Below are 19,636 nucleotides of genomic sequence, written 5' to 3' on the forward strand. Positions count from 1 at the left end.
TAAGGGAGCAACGTTCCAAAAGCACGTATATCCAAATAAACCTGTAGGACTATAACCTGACGGTGTGATTTTTAAGATTGATGAAACAGAAGATGGTCGGGCCCAGGACACTACCCTGAGGAACTCCTGCAGTGATGCCCTGGAGCCAAAAATGACTGAACTCTGACAACCATAAATCATCTTCCTAGGTACCAGGCATGACTCCAACCAGTAGACAGTCTGCTCCCTGGTACTCACCAGTTCCAGTTTTGCTAGGCCTACTTGTTGCCACACTCAGTCCAATGCAACCTTGATGTCAAGGGCTGCCTTAGGAATTTAGTACTTTTTTTTCTTGTTTGGACAAATATGTAATGAGGTCAAAAGCAGAGTGGCACTGGCGGAACCCAGCCAGACATCAGTGAGCAGGTTATTGCTGAGCAAGTGCTGCTCAATAGCACTGTTGATGACACCTTCCAGTACTTTACCGATGGTCAAGAGTAGACGGATGGGGCAGTAACTGGCAGAGTTGGATTTATTCTGCTTTTTAATGTTTAGGATGTACCTGGGAAAATTTCCACATTGTTGGGTGGATGAGAGAGTAGTAACTGTACTGGAACAGCTTGGCGAGGGGAGCAGCAAGTTCAAGAGCAGATGTCTTCAGTGCTATTGTCAGAATGCTGTCAGGGCCCATAGCCTTTGCAGTATCCAGTGCCTCTAACTGTTTCTTAATATCACCTGGGCTGAATCAAATTGATTGAAGACTGGTATCTGCAATGTTGGGGACAATTGGAGGAGGTTGAGATAGATCATCCACTCAGCACTTCTGGTTGAACATTGCTGCAAATGCTTCAGCCTTATCTTTTGCAATGATGTGCTGGGCTCTTCCATCATTGAATATAGGGATATTCATGGAGCCGCCTCCTCCAGTGAATTGCTTCATTATCCATTCACGACTGGATACGGTAGGACTGCAGAGCTTAAATCTGATCTGTTGGCTGTGGGATTGCTTAGCTCTGTCTGTCACTTTCTGTATATGCTGTTTGGCATGCAAGTAGTCCAGTTTGGTAGCTTCAGCAGGTTGACACCTCATTTTCAGATATGCCTGGTGCTGCTCCTGACATGTCCTCCTACATTCCATTGAGCCAGAGTTCATGGTAACGGTTGAGTGAGGGATATGTCTGGCCATGAGGTTGCAGATTGCAGAAGGAGAAAGTGAGGACTGCAGATGCTGGAGATCAGAGCTTAAAAATGTGTTGTTGGAAAAAGCGCAGCAGGTCAGGCAGCATCAAAGGAGCAGGAGAATTAACGGTTCTGGCATAAGCCCTTCCTGAAACGTTAATTCTCCTGCTCCTTTGATGCTGCCTGACCTACTGCGCTTTTCCAGCAACACATTTTTAAGCTGCAGATCGCAGAATACAATTTTGATAATGTTGATGGCCACAGCGCCTCATGGATGCCCAGTTTAGTTTGAAGTCTGTTCCATTTAGCATGGTGATGTGCCACACAAGGGGAAGGTTATTTGTAATTTGACGGTGGGATTTCATCTCACTAGGACCGTGCAGCGATCTCACTTACTGATGCTGTGATGGACAGTTGCATCTGCGACTGGTAGATTGGTAAGGATGAGCTCAACTATGTTTTCCTCTCTTGTTGGTTCCTTCACCACCTGCTGCAGACCCAGATTGGTAGCTATGTCTTTTAGAACCCAACCAGCTTGATCAGCAGCACTGCTGCAGAGCCGCTTTCCGTGACGGATATCGAAATCCCCCACCCACAGTACACTTTGTGTCTGTGTCATTCTCATGTTTCCTCCGAATGCTGTACTGATTCACCAGCCATGGGAGGACGGTATGTGGTGATCAATGGGAGGTTTCCTTGCCAGTGTTTAACCTAAAGCCATGAAACATCATGAGGTCCAGAAATAATGTTGAGAACTTCAAGGGCATCTCCCTTCCAACTGTACACCACTACTGGGTCTGTCCTGCCAGTGGGACAGGATATATCCAGGCTCGCTGGAGGTCATGCAAGATATGGCTGTTGTTTGACTAGTCTGTGAGACAGCTCCCACATGTTAGTAAGGTAGTCTACACAGGGTTGACAGGTCTGTTTCTGCCATTGTCTTTTTCAGTGCCTAGCATAATGCCAGGTGATCAGTTGGTTTCTGTTTTTTTTTGAGACTTTGTAATGATTGGTACAATTGAATGGCTTGCGAAGCAATTGCAGAGGGCAATTAAGAGTCAACCACATAGTGGTTGCCTGGAGTCACATAATGGCCAGATCAGGTGAGGATGGTAGATTTATTTCCTTGAAGGACTTTAGTGAATCAGATGGATTTTCCCAACAATCAACAATGGTCATCATTAGACTCTAAATTCCAGATCTTTATTCCCCCCCATTACTGAATTCAATTCCACCATCTGCTGTGGCAAGATTCGAACCTACGTCCCTAGAACTCTAGCTGAGTTTCTGGATTAATAGTCCAGCAATAATACTACTAAACCATCACCTCCCCAATTAAATTAATAGTTGGCCAAAGTAATTTAAAGTTAACATTGAGTTTTCATTTTTTTGCTTTCTGCCCAGGTGAATGCATCTTTCTTAAAAAAGAGCAGTTATATTTTTATATAATCCAAATGTCAATCTTTGCATTTTTCTTTGTTTTAGTAATAAACCAGTCATTTGCTGTTGACTAAAGAAACAAAGCTGACTTGCTCTTAACACTGAAGCTGAAACAGTTTGGGACCTGTATAATTGGTTAAATTTAACCAGATTGGTGACAAAGTTTGTCAAGACCAGTGGAGGAGTGGGATTAGAAAAGAAAACAATGCATCCCTTCTACTTCAGTCATAACAACATGCTGCTGAATAATAATGAAGCAAAAGTAGAAGCAGATGGTTGGGTTGGTTAGTCAAGCTGTTGTATCAATCATGTGTCCAAATTTGACTCCATCAATAATGCAGAAGTTAGAAGGGAAATGGACAGTTTAGATCCAACTGCAAATCTAACAAACTACCCAAGGGGCAGTGGAGGACGACAATGTTGGTGAATTCAAAATGGAACAAGAGAGCACTTTGGCAAAGTGGCTAACAAAAATGGGATATGGAGTGGTTATACACAAATTATTAAATTCCAAGATCGACCTGATACACTAATAGTAGCTAGTCCACTATATTAAAATGGTAAATATTTTCTTCAAAAATCTTTCAAAGTTTCTTTAAAACTACTGGACCACAGTGGTTGTAAATGCTTATAAATTATACTCATTGCATAAGATAATGTACAGATCAAGAATGTCATTAGATACAAAAATATAAAAGAGGTAATTAATTATTATAATAACACTGAGATTAGATTAGATTACTTACAGTGTGGAAACAGGCCCTTCGGCCAAACAAGCCCACACCGACGTGCAACTCACCCAGACCCATTCCCCTACATTTCACCCCTTCACCTACCACTACGGGCAATTTAGCATAGCCAATTCAATTCACCTAACCTGCACATTTTTGGACTGTGGGAGGAAACCGGAGCACCCGGAGGAAACCCACGCAGACACGGGGAGAATGTGCAAACTCCACACAGACAGTCGCCTGAGGGGGGAATTGAACCCAGGTCTCTGGTGCTGTGAGGCAACAGTGCTAACCACTGTGCCACTGTGCCGTCCACATCTCAGATAGCGAATTTATTATGCCTAGTTGCCACAGATGATGAAATATGTTAAACAAGGTCATTATTAAGTAAACAATTTAAATCAAGATGAAAGGGGCAACATCAAAAAGACATTTTGTCCAAACTCAAACACTGATTTCTGAATAGAAAAGTGTTTTTGAAGTTGACATCCTGTACCTTGCCACCTTTCCCAAAAGAGTTTGGGTAAAATGGGCTGTTTGAGTCATTAAGTTGGCCAATAAAATCGCTCAATTATTTATCAAGTTAAGTGAATAGTGGGGTATTAAATTGAACGATTCAAGACAGAATTTAGCTTGATCTGGGATTTACTTTGCCGAGAGGAAATCTTCAGGATTTAGGGTTTACATTCAGCAACCCAGAAGAAAGTCTGGTTATGCGTGTCAGGTGAGAACAAGATTATTCTGGACACCAATGACCCTTCAGATGACTGGCACTGTTTCAAGGCTCATGGATGGGTATTGATTGATGTACTGACTTTGCACGTAATTGTGACCGAACATGACTCACCACCTCCAGGAGATCCAGGGTAGGGCAGTGAATCAGGGAAAACAAACATTTATAAAAATAAATTGCTAATCGAAGCCTCCCAAATTCATACATCATATCAAGGACATCTCCAATTATTTACTAACTATTGGCCAGGATAGCATTAAGAGGTGTACCATGGATCCGTTTATATTCACTGAACATGCACTCTGTATTTTCATGAAGCGTTGAAGATTTTACATGAACCAAATGCAATGCACCTTCATCATGCAAAATTTAAAAAAAAAGTAAAAAGTTCACTGAATGAGTTTATATAGTACAGCCCACATATGTGCAGATTCAGTTTTTACAGTTTGTTATCTGTGGTTTACCATCGCCTGAAAATATTACATGGCATACTCTAGAAGTAATTCTAGGGGGGCTGCCAGGAAGGTAAATTTCCCATTTTAATGAAAGGGTTCGCTAATATCCACAATAGGTCTTAGAACATATTACCCGTGGATATTTTTTGGGGGGCGGGGGGGGGGGGGGGGGGGGGGGGGGGCGCGGTGGACCTGTAATTATGTAGTTAATAACAAAGCTACATTTAAAAACAAAGCTATTAGAGGAGCAATGCTCCATTGCAACTTACCCAGAAGACATCATAAATGAGGAGTCCAGAAAGCAGCAAGCAGGAAACTTTAAGACTTGGCAATCGTACAAAAGCGATCATGGCCACACAGAGGCCCATTGCCAGAGCTATAATGGAACACAAGCAATATATTAGCAAACTGCAAAACTGGAAGAGAGATTGCTGATTTACAACACCAAGCACGGAATTCAATACACTAAAATATTATTCATGTAATGCACAAACGATTGAAACCAGCGATATTACTTTCAGCAATTTCCACAATTTATTGCTTTATTGGAAAGACAGGTACTACTAGAAAGACAGGTACTAGTTTGAGGCCAGTTGCTTTTCCTTTAAGGGAGGATGTGTAATTTTCATCTAGTAGCAGCATAGCTATTGAAGTCACTGCCACAATTTAAGCAGACCATCTAGTTTTAGCTGGAACTGTCAATCATTGCAAGCAGTTTTCATTGACAAAATCTTATTTCACCAATTTTGTTTTGATTATAATGCTAGATTATAATATTATAATATTCTAACTATTGGCCAGGATAGCATTAAGAGGTGTACCATGGATCCTTTTATATTCACTGAACATGCACTCTGATATGGACCTGAAGAGAGAGCTAAGAGCAGCAAGGAGGGGACATGAAAGGTCCTTAGTTGGTAGGATTAGGGAAAACCCTAAGGCTTTCTATAGGTATGTTAGGAATAAAAGAATGACTAGGGTAGGAATAGGTCCAATCAAGGATAGTAATGGGAAGTTGCGTGTGGAGGCTGAAGAGATTGGGGAGGCACTGAATGAATACTTTTCGTCAGTATTCACTCAGGAACAGGACATTGTTGTCGATATGAATACTGAGGCACGAATAAGTAGAATGGATGGCTTTGAGATATGTAGAGAAGAGGTGTTGGAAATTCTGGCAAGGGTGAAAATAGATAAGTCCCCTGGGCCTGATGGCATTTATCCTAGGATTCTCCGGGAAGCAAGGGAGGAGATTGCAGAGCCATTGGCCTTGATTTTTGTGTCCTCTTTGTCTACAGGAGTAGGTTCAGAGGACTGGAGGCTAGCAAACGTGGTTCCCTTGTTCAAGAAGGGGAGTAGGGATAATCCTAGTAACTATAGGCCAGTGAGTCTCACTTCTGTTGTGGGCAAAGTCTTAGAGAGAATTGTAAGGGATAGGATTTATGCACATCTGGATAAGAATGATGTGATCAAGGATAGTCAGCATGGTTTTGTGAAGGGCAGGTCGTGCCTCACAAACCTTATTGAATTCTTTGAGAAGGTGACTAAGGAGGTAGATGAGGGGAAAGCGGTAGATGTGGTATATATGGATTTTAGTAAGGCGTTTGATAAGGTCCCCCATGGTAGGCTACTGCAGAAAATACAGAGATATGGCATTGAGGGTGAGTTGGAGGTTTGGATTAGGAATTGGCTGGCTGGAAGAAGACAGAGGGTAGTAGTTGATGGCAAAGGTTCATCTTGGAGTGCCGTCACTAGCGGTGTTCCGCAAGGATCTGTTTTGGGACCATTGCTGTTTGTCATTTTTATAAATGACCTGGAGGAAGGGTTAGAAGGTTGGGTGAGCAAGTTTGCGGATGATACGAAAGTCGGAGGAGTTGTACACAGTGAGGAAGGATATGGCAGGTTACAGTGGGATATAGAGAAGCTGCAGAGCTGGGCAGAAAGGTGGCAAATGGAGTTCAATGTAGCTAAGTGTGAGGTGATTCACTTTGGTAAGAGTAATAAAAAGATGGATTACTGGGCTAATGGTAGACTACTTGGTAGTGTGGAAGAGCAGAGGGATCTTGGTGTCCATGTACACAGATCTCTGAAAGTTGCCACCCAGGTAAATAGTGCAGTGAAGAAGGCATATGGCGTACTGGCTTTTATTGGTAGAGGAATTGAGTTCCGGAGTCCTGAGGTCATGCTGCAGTTGTATAAGACTCTGGTGCTGCCGCATCTGGAATATTGTGTGCAGTTTTGGTCGCCATACTATAGGAAGGATGTGGAGGCACTGGAACGGGTGCAGAGGAAGTTTACCAGGATGTTGCCTGGTATGGTAGGAAGATCCTATGAGGAAAGGCTGAGGCACTTGGGGTTGTTTTCATTGTAGAAAAGAAGGTTTAGGGGTGACTTGATAGAGGTGTACAAGATGATTAGGGGGTTAGATAGGGTTTACAGTGACAACCTTTTTCCACGTATGGAGTCAGCGATTACAAGGGGGCATAGCTTTAAATTAAGGGGGGGTAGATATAGGACTGATGTTAGGGGTAGGTTCTTCACTCAGCGAGTCGTAATTTCATGGAATGCCCTGCCAGTAGCAGTAGTGGACTCTCCCTCTTTATGGGTATTTAAGCGGGCATTGGATAAGTATATGGAGGATAGTGGGTTAGTGTAGGTTAGGTGGGCTTTGATCGGCGCAACATCGAGGGTCGAAGGGCCTGTACTGCACTGTATTGTTCTATGTTCTATGTTCTATGTTCTATATCCCAAATAATATCACCATCTGTGTAACACTCACTCAGTCCTGTCTAAGAATGTCACCCTAGATCATATAGTCAAGTCATAGAGAAGATCTTGAACAAAATAGGACTCAGATTCTTTTACAACCAAAAACTATGACGTTTTTTCTTTGCCTTGATCAAGATAAAAACATAACTGATGAATAATACTGCAATAAACGTACGTTACCCATTAAAAGCAATATGGACAAACACCAGAAATGAACAGCACATAGAAAACAAAAGGAAGTGTGTTCAGCAAGTTTTAGAAATTAAGTTGGTCATGGTAACATGTCAATGGTGAGTATAAAGGTGATCAAGAAAAAGTGAACACTCGGAATGTCACCAGAGAAGTGGAACCCAGAATAATTAACGATGGTGGAGTAAACAATGGCATCAAAATACACCTAAACACACTTCATCCTCGGGTCAGAGATATTTTGTTTTTCATTGTCCAGAATTCCCTGTATTTAGAGAAGGTCCCTTTAGATTGGAAGGTATCAAATGCAACTCCTTTACTCAAACAAGGAGGGGAAGCAGGAAACTACAGGCCATTTAGCTTAACATCTAACACAGAAAACATTAAAAGTCATCAACAACAATGTTGCAGCGAGGCACTTTGAAACATTAGGCTCAGTCAACACGCTGTTTTGAAAGGGAAATCATGTTTAATCAATTTGAAATAATGCGTTTTGGGTAAAGGGAACTGTACTATATTTGGATTTCTAGAAGGCATCTGATAAAAGTGCCTTGTCAAAGGTTACTGCAGAAAATAAAGACTCAAAGTTTAGAGTTAAACATGTCAAAATGAATAGATGACTGGCTAAGTAATAAGAGACAGAAAGTAAGCATAAATGGGTCACTTTCTGATTGACAAGTTGGCAAAGTGTGGTGTGCCACAGGAATTTGTGCTAGAATTTATAATGACTTGGATCTCAAGATCCAAGTCATGCTTCTAAATTTGTTGATGACAAAGTGGCAAAGTAAGCTGTAAAGACGAAAAGGGGAGGTTACAAAGGAATATAGAAAGGCTAAGTGAGTGGGCAAAAATCTGGATTTATGGAATATAAAATGGAAAAATGTGAAGTTACCCATTTTGGCAGGAAAAATTTAAAAAACGCACATTGGCTAAATGGTGAAAAAAATTGCAAATCTCTGGGATACAGAGGGATCTTTTCACTCTTACATGAAGTACAAAAGGTTAGAACAAATGTAATCAGGAAAGCTAGCAGAATGTTACTTTTTACTATGAGGGACTTTAATTAAAAAATAGGAAGGTTATGCTCCTGTATCGGTGAGACCTCATCTGAAGTACAGTGTATAGTATTAGTCTCCACATTTAGAGGATGGAAATCAATTGAAATCAATTCTGAGAGGTATTTTAGATGAATGCCTGGAATGAGTGAGTTGTCAGACGAGGGAAGAATGGACAAGGTAGGCTTGTAGCCACTGGAGTTTAGAGGTGCTGACTTGATTGAAACATACAAGATCCTGAACTGCTTGACAAGGTGGATGTAAGATGTTTCCTTTTCCATGGGCAAAGCCGGAAAAAGTAAAACTCATCTTAAAAGTGAAAAGCTTAAAGGTTTTGCTCTGGTGACCTAGTAAGGACTATACTGCATACGTGGCTGGGCGGAGGGTTACTAATACTGCGCAAGTGCAGAAAGTCAAATTTAAAATGCCTTTCTTGCTGTTGGCATGAGACTACTACTCCAACTTCAGTTTTAATCACTTCCCCTTTTAGTCAACTAGTGTTATGTAGAAGATGTGGCCACCGAATTGGTTTCCAAATGCACTGTCTGGTACCTACCTCTTGAATGGTGGGACAGACTCAAGAGCCCAAATGATCTAATCTGCCTCCAAATTTGTTCATTCAGATGTACTTAACAATTCGTTCTATAATTCTGGTCAGTTCACATTAATGGAAAAGATCCAGAGAGCAAAGCAACCATTTCAAGTACAATGAGGAAAGCTCTACAGTGCAGAAATAGCTTCAGGGGTTGCAGAATCAGGTCGATTAAAACATTTTTCAGAGACTGAGACTCAAAGCTAAGATATAACTTCAGGATAACAAAGGTCATTTAAGTTAATAAATTTAAGTGACTAGTTTGTACTATCAAGCTAAATGCTTCCCAGTTCAGCAGGTTTTCTTACTCCAAGTTTTGAAAACACAGAAATGGACTAATTAATGACAAACTAACTCAAGTGTCAGAAATGTACGCATTTATTTTGTGGAATTTCTGGAATAAGACCATAGATGGAAAGCTTCACGTGTTGATAATTTAGCATTTTTGCACAACTTTTATGAACAGATGTGGTAAATGTTGAGGTCTGGGGCAATAGATGTCAGAAGGACACAAGCAGACTGGTGAAATTGAGAAAGTATGCTGATAATATGAAGTGATATATGCAGAGACCCAAGGGTATATATACATACATTTCTGGAAGTTGCAGAAGAAAGAAAGAAAGGCCTATAAAGAGGGGTATGGAGTACAAAAGCAGAGGGATGGCAAGGCTTTTAAAATGTGCAGAGGACAGTCATCAGAATGATCAGTGAAGTAACTCATCCCTGGGAAGAGAAAATAAACTGGGACTATTTTCTGAAGAACAGAAAAAGGGAAAGGGGTATAAGTGAGGCAAAATACTTAATTTTGGTAAGGATACAAAATGAGAAATTATCTCCACAGGAAGGTCAGTTGACAAGTAGAAAATGTAGAACTGGGGAGCAATTAAAAGGGAGGCTTTTTCTAAAAATAAGTTATGATCTGAAATGCACCGTCTGAAATGGTTGAAAGGAATTCAATACCAACTTTCTGATAAATTGAAAAAAGAAGTGAGACAACTTGGACAGATCTTTCAACCATTTCAATGATTTCAATAGCTCTTTCATAGTGCTACCAAATACACTGGGCCTGAAAAACCTTCGGTGCTACATGATTCTAATGACTTAAAATCTAGATACTGTCATTTTCTACTGGAAGAATTTTACATACAACACTTCTTAAATCACATGTCTTTTAAACATTTTCACAAATTTGAAATAGTTGAAATCTAGACAGTGACGAATTATAATGCTATGCGTATTCATTCTGTGAAAATAATCTGTGCCACATGTAAGAGGAGCAACAGTAATCAATTTTTAAATGAAAATATCATGTTAATTCAAATGTTCTAACCACTTCATCAAGATAATGCAAAGATTTTCTTTCCTCATATTCCCTCAAGTAATTAAAAATTCTCATTTCACAACTCAAAGCAAAAAGGTAATTAAGAACACAAGTGCCAGCTGGTTAGCCATTAGAGTTCTAGTTTCCCAAAGAACTGCTGGTCCTGTCGGTCAGTAAAATATCACCCATCAAAACAACATTCTGTTTGCTGTCATCACAGTACCTTGCTTAAGCGACAATTTTTGCTGATGGAGTCTAGGAAATGCTATTTAACAAGGAGAGCAATGTAATCAATATGGTCCTTACAAGTATACAGAATCTGTCAATGAATACCATGGTGTAGAATTTGGGTTAATGGCACACCTTAGGCCTGATTCCCTACAGCCAATTATAGAAACCCAAGTGACAGAAAACTAACTCAGCACACCAAAGAGCTGTTCTGGACCCACTGGTGACAACCAAAAATCAGAACAATTACATTTCAAAATGAGGCAAGGGTATATCCATCCTAAATTGCACCATGTCAACGTAGTCCAAATTGTTTGGGTGACTTGATTGTATATTTTAGTTTCCACTCTTAATAAAAAGCATGTTCTTTAAAACTTTTTGTTTTTCCTTGACCTCCTCTAGGCCTGTTCCTATTTCCTAATCTGTCAGGCATTCATGTTTTAATTTCTTCCCTCCAGAGTATCTGGCCCATTACAATGCTATTAAGATATTAATCGTTGCTTCCACACAAGCAGAATCATCAGCTTCCCATGTCATTGGTATTAGCATAGAGTCATAGAGAGGTACAACATGGAAGGAGACCCTTCGGTCCAACCCGTCCACGCTGACCAGATATCCCAACCAAATCTAGTCCCACATGCCAGCATCTGGCCCATATCCCTCCAAAATCCTTCCTATTCATATACCCATCCAGATGCCTCTTAAGTGTTGCAATTGTACCAGCCTACACCACACCCTCTGGCAGCTCATTCCATACACATACCACCCTCTGCGTGAAAACGTTGCCCTTTAGGTCTCTTCTATATATCTTTCCTCTCCCACCCCAAACCTATGCCCTCTAGTTCTGGACTCCCCGACCTCAGGGAAAAGACTTTGTCTATTTATCCTATCAATGCCGCTCAATTTTGTAACACCTCTATAAAAGGTCACCCCTCAGCCTCCAAAGCTCCAGGGAAAACAGCCCCAGCCTGTTCCCCCTCTCCCTATAGCTCAAATCCTCCAACCCTGGCAACATACTGTAAATCTTTTCTGAACCCTTTCAAGTTTCACAACATCTTTCCGATAGGAAGGAAACCAGAACTGAACGCAATATTCCAACAGTGGCCTAACCAATGTCCTATATAGCCGCAACATGACCTCCCAACTCCTGTACTCAGTACTCTAACAAATAAAAGGAAAGCATACCAAACGCCTTCTTCACTATCCTATCTACCTGCGACTCCACTTTCAAGGAGCTATGAACCTGCACTCCAAGGTCTCTTTGTTCAGCAACACTCCCTAGGAGTGTATAAGTCCTGCTAAGATTTGCTTTCCCAAAATGCAGCACCTCGCATTTATCGGAATTAAACTCCATCTGCCACTTCTCAGCCCATTGGCCCATCTGGTCCAGATCCTGTTGTAATCGGAGGTAATCCTCTTCGCTGTCCACTACACCTCCAATTTTGGTGTCAACTGCAAACTTACTAACTGTACCTCTTGTGCTCATATCCAAATCATTTATGTAAATGACAAAAAGTAGAGGGCCCAGCACCGATCCTTGTGGCACTCCACTGCTCACATGCCTCCACTCTGAAAAACAACCTCCACCACCACCCTCTGTCTTCTACCTTTGAGCCAGTTCTGTATCCAAATGGCTAGTACTCCCTGTATTCCATGAGATCTAACCTTGCTAATTAGTCTCCCATGGGGAACCTTGTCGAACGCCTTACTGAAGTCCATACAGATCCCATCTACTGCTCTGCCCTCATCAATCTTCTTTGTTTCTTCTTCAAAAAACTCAATCAAGTTTGTGAGACATGATTTCCCACGCACAAAGCCATGTTGACTATCCATAATCAGTCCTTGCCTTTCCAAATACATGTACATCCTGTCCCTCAGGATTCTCTCCAACAACTCGCCCACCACGGAGGTCAGGCTCACCCATCTATAGTTCCCTGGCTTGTCTTTACCACCCTTCTTAAACAGTGGCACCATGTTTGCCAACCTCCAATCTTCTGGCACCTCACCTGTGACTATCGATGATACAAATATCTCAGGAAGAGGCCCAGCAATCACTTCTCTAGCTTCCCACAGAGTTCTCGGGTACACCTGATCAGGTCCTGGGGATTTATCCACCTTTAACCGTTACAAGACATCCAGCACTTCCTCCTCTGTAATCTGGACATTTTGCAAGATGTCACCATCTATTTCCCTACAGTCTATATCTTCCATATCCTTTTCCACAGTAAATACTGATACAAAATATTCATTTAGTATCTCCCCCATTTTCTGCAGCTTCACACAAAGGCTGCCTTGCTGATCTTTGAGGGGCCCTATTCTCTCCCTACTTACCCTTTTGTCTTTAATATATTTGTAAAAGCCCTTTGGATTCTCCTTAATTCTATTTGCCAAAGCTATCTCATGTCCCTGTTTTGCCCTCCTGATTTCCATCTTAAGTATACTCCTACTTCCTTTACACTTTTCTAAGGATTCACTCGATCTATCCGGTCTATACCAGACACATGCTTCCTCCTTTTTCCTAACCAAACCCTCAATTTCTTTAGGCATTCAGCATTCCCTATACCAACAGCCTTTCCTTTCACCCTGAGAGGAATATATTTTCTCTGGATTCTTGTTATCTCATTTCTGAAGGCTTCCCATTTTCCAGCCGTCCCTTTACCTGTGAACATCTGCCTCCAATCAGCTTTCTTGCCTAATATCGTCATAATTGGCCTTTCTCCAATTTAGAACTTCAACTTTTAGATCTGGTCTATCCTTTTCCATCACTATTTAAAAACGAATAGAATTATGGTCACTGGCCCCAAAGTGCTCCAACACTGACACCTCAGTCACCTGCCCTGCCTTACTTCCCAAGAGTAGAGCAAGTTTTGCACCTTCTCTAATCGGTACATCCACATACTGCATCAGAAAATTGTCTTGTACACACTTAAGAAATTCCTCTCCATCTAAACCTTTAACACTATGGCAGACCCAGTCGATGTTTGGAAAGTTAAAATCCCCTACCATTAGCACCCTATTATTCTTACAGATAGCTGAGATCTCCTTACAAGTTTGTTTCTCAACTTCTGACTATTAGGGGGTCTATAATACAATCCCAATAAAAGGTGATCATCCCTTTCTTATTTCTTAGTTCCACCCAAATAACATCCGTGGATGTATTCCAGGAATATCCTCCTTCAGCACATGTAATGCTGTAATGCTATTCCTTATCAAAAATGCCACTCCCCCTCCTCTCTTGCCTCCCTTTCTATCCTTCCTGTAGCATTTGTATCCTGGAACATTAGCTGCCAGCCCTGCCCATCCCTGAGCCATGTTTCTGTAATTGCTATGATATCCCAGTCCCATGTACCTAACCATGCCCTGAGTTCATCTGCCTTCCCTGTTAGGCCCCTTGCATTGAAATAAATACAGTTTAATTTATTAATCCTACCGTGTCCCTGCCTGCCCTGACTGTTTGACTCACTTCTGTTCTCAACTGGACCAATCTCCGATTGATCTTTTTCCTCACTATCTCCCTGGGTCCCACCCCCCACCTTACTAGTTTAAATTCTCCCAATCAGTTCTAGCAAATCTCCCTGCCAGTATATTAGTCCCCTTCCAATTTAGGTGCAATCTGTCCTTTTGTTCAGGTCACTTCTACCCCAAAAGAGATTCCAATGATCCAAAAATGTGAATCCTTCTCCCATACACCAGCTCCTCAGCCATTCATTCATCTGCTCTATCCTCCTATTCCTGCCCTCACTAGCTCGTAGCACTGGAAGTAATCCAGATATTACTACCCTTGAGGACCTCCTTTTTAAATTTCTGCCTAACTCTCTGTAATCTCCCTTCAGAAACTCAACCTTCTCTCTTCCTTTATCGTTGGTTCCAATGTGGACAATGACCTCTTGCTGGCCCCTCTCCCCCGTGAGAACATTCTGCACCCTGTCTGAGACATCCTTGATCCTGGCACCAGGGAAACAACGCACCATTCTGCTTTTTCTCTCCTGGCCACAGAAACATCTGTCTGTACCTCAGACTACAGAATCCCCTAACACAATTGATCTTTTGGAAGCCGACGTACCCCTCATTGCATTAGAGACAGTTCAAGGTTTGTGAGATTTGTAGCTCGGGTGCTCGTTGTTGTGGTTCTGTTCGCCGAATTGGAATTTGTGTTGCAGACGATTCGTCCCCTGTCTAGATGACATCCTCAGTGCTTGGGAGCCTCCTGTGAAGCGCTTCTGTGATCTTTCCTCCGCCACTTGTAGTGGTTTGAATCTGCCGCTTCCGGTTGTCAGTTCCAGCTGTCTGCTGCAGTGGGCAGTATATTGGGTCCAGGTCGATGTGCTTATTGATTGAATCTGTGGATGAGTGCCATGCCTCTAGGAATTCCCTGGAAAAGCCAAAGAGAGAACAGGGAATTCCTAGAGGCATGGCACTCATCCACAGATTCAATCAATAAGCACATCGACCTGGACCCAATATACTGCCCACTGCAGCGGACAGCTGGAACTGACAACCGGAAGCGGCAGATTCAAACCACTACAAGTGGCGGAGGAAAGATCACAGAAGCGCTTCACAGGAGGCTCCCAAGCACTGAGGATGTCACCTAGACAGGGGACGAAATGTCTGCAACACAAATTTCCAGCTCGGCGAACAGAACCACAACATTAGAGCAAGTCTCAATATCAGAAACTTGGCTGTTCGTGCTACATTCCCCTGAGAATCCATCACCCCCGACATTTTCCAAAACAGTATACCTGTTTGAAATGGGTATATCCACAAAAGACTCCTGCCATAGGTGCCTACCTCTCTTACCTTTCCTGGAGTTAACCCATCTATATGACTGTATCTGAGACTCCCCCACCACCACCTCCCCCTTCCTATAACTGCCATCCATCACACTGTTGCTATTGCAAATTCCTCATCGCTTCTAACTGTCTCTCCAACCGCTCCACTCGATCTGATAAGATTCGCATCCAACAGCATTTATGGCAGATATAATCCGCAGTAACCCTTAAACTCTCTTTAAACTCCCACATCTGACAAAAAGTACATATCACTGCAAAGGCCATTTTTGCTCCTTCACAATCTACAGACTCAGAAAATAACACTGTCTTATTCCTCTACAAAACACTGCCCCAGGTTAAATTAATAGTTATGGCTTATATTTTAAGTTTAATCAAGAGACCTCTCTCCAAAAACACAATCAAGAAAGAACCCACTGTACTCACTAATGCAGCCTTTCTCTTGGACAGACTTGAACTTCACCCAAACCAGTTCCTCCAAGAATAGTTGTGAAATTCACTGTTTGTTAATACTCCCAGATGCACTCTGATGTCCAGCGATACACTAATTCAAAAACAGCAAAAGCAGTAACTGCAGGTTCTCGCTCTCTCTCTCCTGCACTGTCCTCACCATGTGCTTCCTTTGTCTGTTCTTCTCCCTTTTAAAACTGCTGTTGTTTTGACTTTTTTTTCCCAAAGTTCCAAAACAATGCAACAGCATATAAAACAGTAATTGCTGCTCCTGGAATTCGAGGAAATCACCTCCAGCACCTAAAATATCTAAAAAAAAAGAGCAGCTCTTCCATCCAGAATTTTTTCCCGTCCTCCATCCTGGAGATTATCCTTGTAGTCTACTTTCACCCACTTGCATCACTCACCTAAGCTGCTGAATTCCACCAATGAATCAACCATTGCAAGTCAGCAATTTTCTGCAAAATATTGCCTTTAAAATAAAAGGTCTGATGGTCCAGGCTTTGACTGAAATGTGGTCCACTGATTATAACATCTTGCTCCTTATTTAAGCTTCCTTTTCTGTTATTCCTCAGACATCTTTTGTTGCCGCCCATGGGCATTTTTCAGAGATATCCTCTCCTTTTCACTTCCTCAGCATGGTGACTCCTGATCCTCAGTAATTCCAATCTCCACTTCCATTTCACTTGCTCCCTCCTCAGAATTGAGTATTTTTTTCTTAGCTGCAAGCACCCACTCTGCCATATACATTTCTGTCCATAACGGACATCCATGATCATACCAATTTTTGCAGTCCCTGTGCTTCAACTTCACGTATCTGTAACAAGGGCATCTCCAGAAACTGTTTTAAACTTCTCACATTTCCTCATCAAACCCATTTGTTTCTGTGCCTTTTTGAATAGATCTGTCCCCCAATTCATATACACTGCACACAAACTCCAAGTGCAAAATTTAAGCCATGATGGCAATATGGCGTCAACGCTACAAATTCAGAAACTTTGCTGCAGATGTTGGAAAAAATGCACAGATGATGCCAGATCAGTTGGGAAGAACAGAGTTAACATTTCGGGTCAAAGATCTTTCATCTGAATCCAGAATGAGTCTTGGCGTTTCCAGCACTTTTATTTTTATTCCACACGAATACAGGCCAACTGAGTAAGATTCTCCTGTCCTCTACTCCCAAGTGAGTACAAACAAGGCAGCACCGCTATCCATTGTTCCTTCCTACAGCAACAGCGCAACCACTATTATAGAGGCTGAATCAGTTTACATCCTTGATGTCTTGAGAGCCTGAGATCAGCTTTCAAGACCATAACTCCTCCACCTTCATGATTGCTTATTTTTAGCTCAGCCCCTGGCAAAACCCTCATCCATGCTTTTGTTATCTTTAGTCTTGACTATTCCAATGCTCTCCTCATGGACTGCTTACCTTGCACTCTTAAAAAAAAAACTCATGCGGATTTTTACTGCCCATGTCCTAACTTACGGCCATGTCCAATCACTCGACACCTTATGCTCATAGACATACATTAATGCATAGTTAAGCAATGCCTCCAGTTTAACGTTTTCATCCTAGTCTTCAACCGTCTCTTTCACCTTGACCTTTCTATTTTTGTAACGTCCTCCAATATAGCAAGTTAGGAAGACAAATGAAATGTTGGCTTTATTGCATAGGGGGAATACAGAATAAAAGTCATCTCGCTATATCTCTACAGGACACTGGTGAGACCATAGCTAGATTAGTATACATTATGCCTTAAGGAAAAGCATAATTCCATCGAAAGTAGCTCAGAGAAGATTCACTAAACTGATTTCTGGGATGAAGGGATTGCCTTTTGGAGGAAAGGTTAAATGTGTTGAGCCTGTACTAACTGGAGTTAAGAAGAGAGTGATGAGAAATCTTTTTAATTTATAAATCCTGTGGGTGTTGCGGTGCAGATGCTCAGAAAGTGTTTCCCTTGTGCGGAAACACAGAACAGGAGAGGCACAGTTTCAAGATAAGAATTCTCTCACGTTAAGATGGAGACAAAAAGAAATCTCTTTCCCTTGGAGAATCATTAGTTTTTGGAATTTTCTACCATAGGGAGCAGTAGAGACTCTGGCAAATTTTGATATGCAGCAGAGTTCAGCATTATGGGGGCCAGGCAGGGAAATGGAATTGAAGCCACAACCAGCTCAGTCGTGATCTTATTGAATGGTGAAGAAAGCTCAATTGGCTGAAAGGCCTACTCCAGCTCATTTTTTAAAATTATAAAATGCTTACAATCCTTCAACATCTCTGCACCCCACCAATTCTAGACTCTTGACTTGTTTGGATTCCGTGTCCCACCATTAACAGCCATACCGTCATCGGCCCAGTGTCAGAGCTCTAAAATTACCTTCTTAACCCCCTCTGCATTTTGAGCTCTCCCATTAATATGTTCCTTAAGCCTATTCTTTGATTGAGCTTTTGGTTACGTGTCCAAATAGTTCCTTATGTAGTTCAGTATTAAAGATTACTTCAGAATATTTCAATGAAGTATAGCGGGCTATTATACTGTTAAAGATTCTATATAAATTGCTAATGTAAAATAATATGTTATATATTAATATAAATAAGAATGGTATAGTTTAAAGAGCTCAAAACTTTTATGGGAAGGGAAGAATTTAATATTTTAATGATATTACGCAGATAGATTTATTTTAAAATATTTAAATTGACCATTGTTCAGTGTCTGTCAAAACAACTGCCAATTCCACATTGTGAATACCTTTGGCCATGAATCCATCTCTTAAATGGAACTCTCACAAAACACAAACATACTCTTGGTAGTACACAGAATTCTTTCCTGTCAAATAATTCCAAACTGTGACATCCACAATGCCTCAAAAAAAAAGATTTACCACAGTACATACATACATACATAACGACTAGTTATAATAGATATGAATATGACAGGAACAATGAGGAGATGCAACACCTTCATATTGGGCCTCTTGTGGCACTGTGGTAGTTATAGTCAGTCATGGAGATGTACAGCACGGAAACAGACCCTTTCGTCCAACTCGTCCATGCCAACCACATGCCTAATCTAGCCCCACTTGCCAGCGCTTGACCCATATCCCTCTAATCCCTTCCTATTCATACACCCATCCAGGTGCCTTTTAAATGTTGTAATTGTATCAGCCTCCACCACTTCCTCTGGCGGCTCATTCCACACATGCATCACCCTATATGAAAAAGTTGCCTCTTTGTTCCCTTTTAAATTTTTCCCCCTCACCCTAAACCTATGCCCTCTAGTTCTGGACTCCCCCACCCCAGGGAAAAGATCTTGTCTCTTTACCTTATCCATGCCCCTCATGATTTTGTAAACCTCTTAAGTTCACCCCATTGCCTCCGACGCTCCAGCCTCGCCCTGTAGCTCAAATTCCCCAACCCTGGCAACATCCTTATAAATCTCTCAAGTTTCACAACGTTCTTCCTGTAGGAGGGAGACCAGAATTGTACGTAACATTCCAAAAGTGGCCTAACCAATGTCCTGTACAGCAACATGACCTCCCAGTCCCTACGCTTGGATCAGAAGGCCCAGGTTAAAGAGCCACTTACTCCAGAGGGGTGTTGTAACATCTTTGAACAGGTTGATTTGAAAAGTTTGCTTAAACAAAGAGTACAATTCTAAAAAGAATGCAGGAACAAAAACACTTGGGTGTATATGTGTAAATCTTTGCAGATGGCAGGGGAGGTTAAGAAA

The 19,636-nt window shown here is 41.6% G+C and overlaps 1 protein-coding gene across 2 annotated transcripts in view; it reads right to left on the reverse strand.

The window, feature by feature from the left end:
* The window catches only part of sppl3 (signal peptide peptidase 3), a 211,614-nt gene that overhangs the window by 29,985 nt on the left and 161,993 nt on the right, over positions 1–19,636 (reverse strand). For both annotated transcript variants that reach the window (XM_072587257.1, XM_072587258.1), the window contains exon 7: positions 4,787–4,893. In XM_072587257.1, coding sequence (XP_072443358.1) covers positions 4,787–4,893 — 107 coding nt within the window. The remainder of the gene's footprint in view (positions 1–4,786; positions 4,894–19,636) is intronic.

This window comes from Chiloscyllium punctatum, chromosome 17, assembly GCF_047496795.1.
Source record: "Chiloscyllium punctatum isolate Juve2018m chromosome 17, sChiPun1.3, whole genome shotgun sequence".
NCBI classification, from domain to species: Eukaryota; Metazoa; Chordata; class Chondrichthyes; order Orectolobiformes; family Hemiscylliidae; genus Chiloscyllium; species Chiloscyllium punctatum.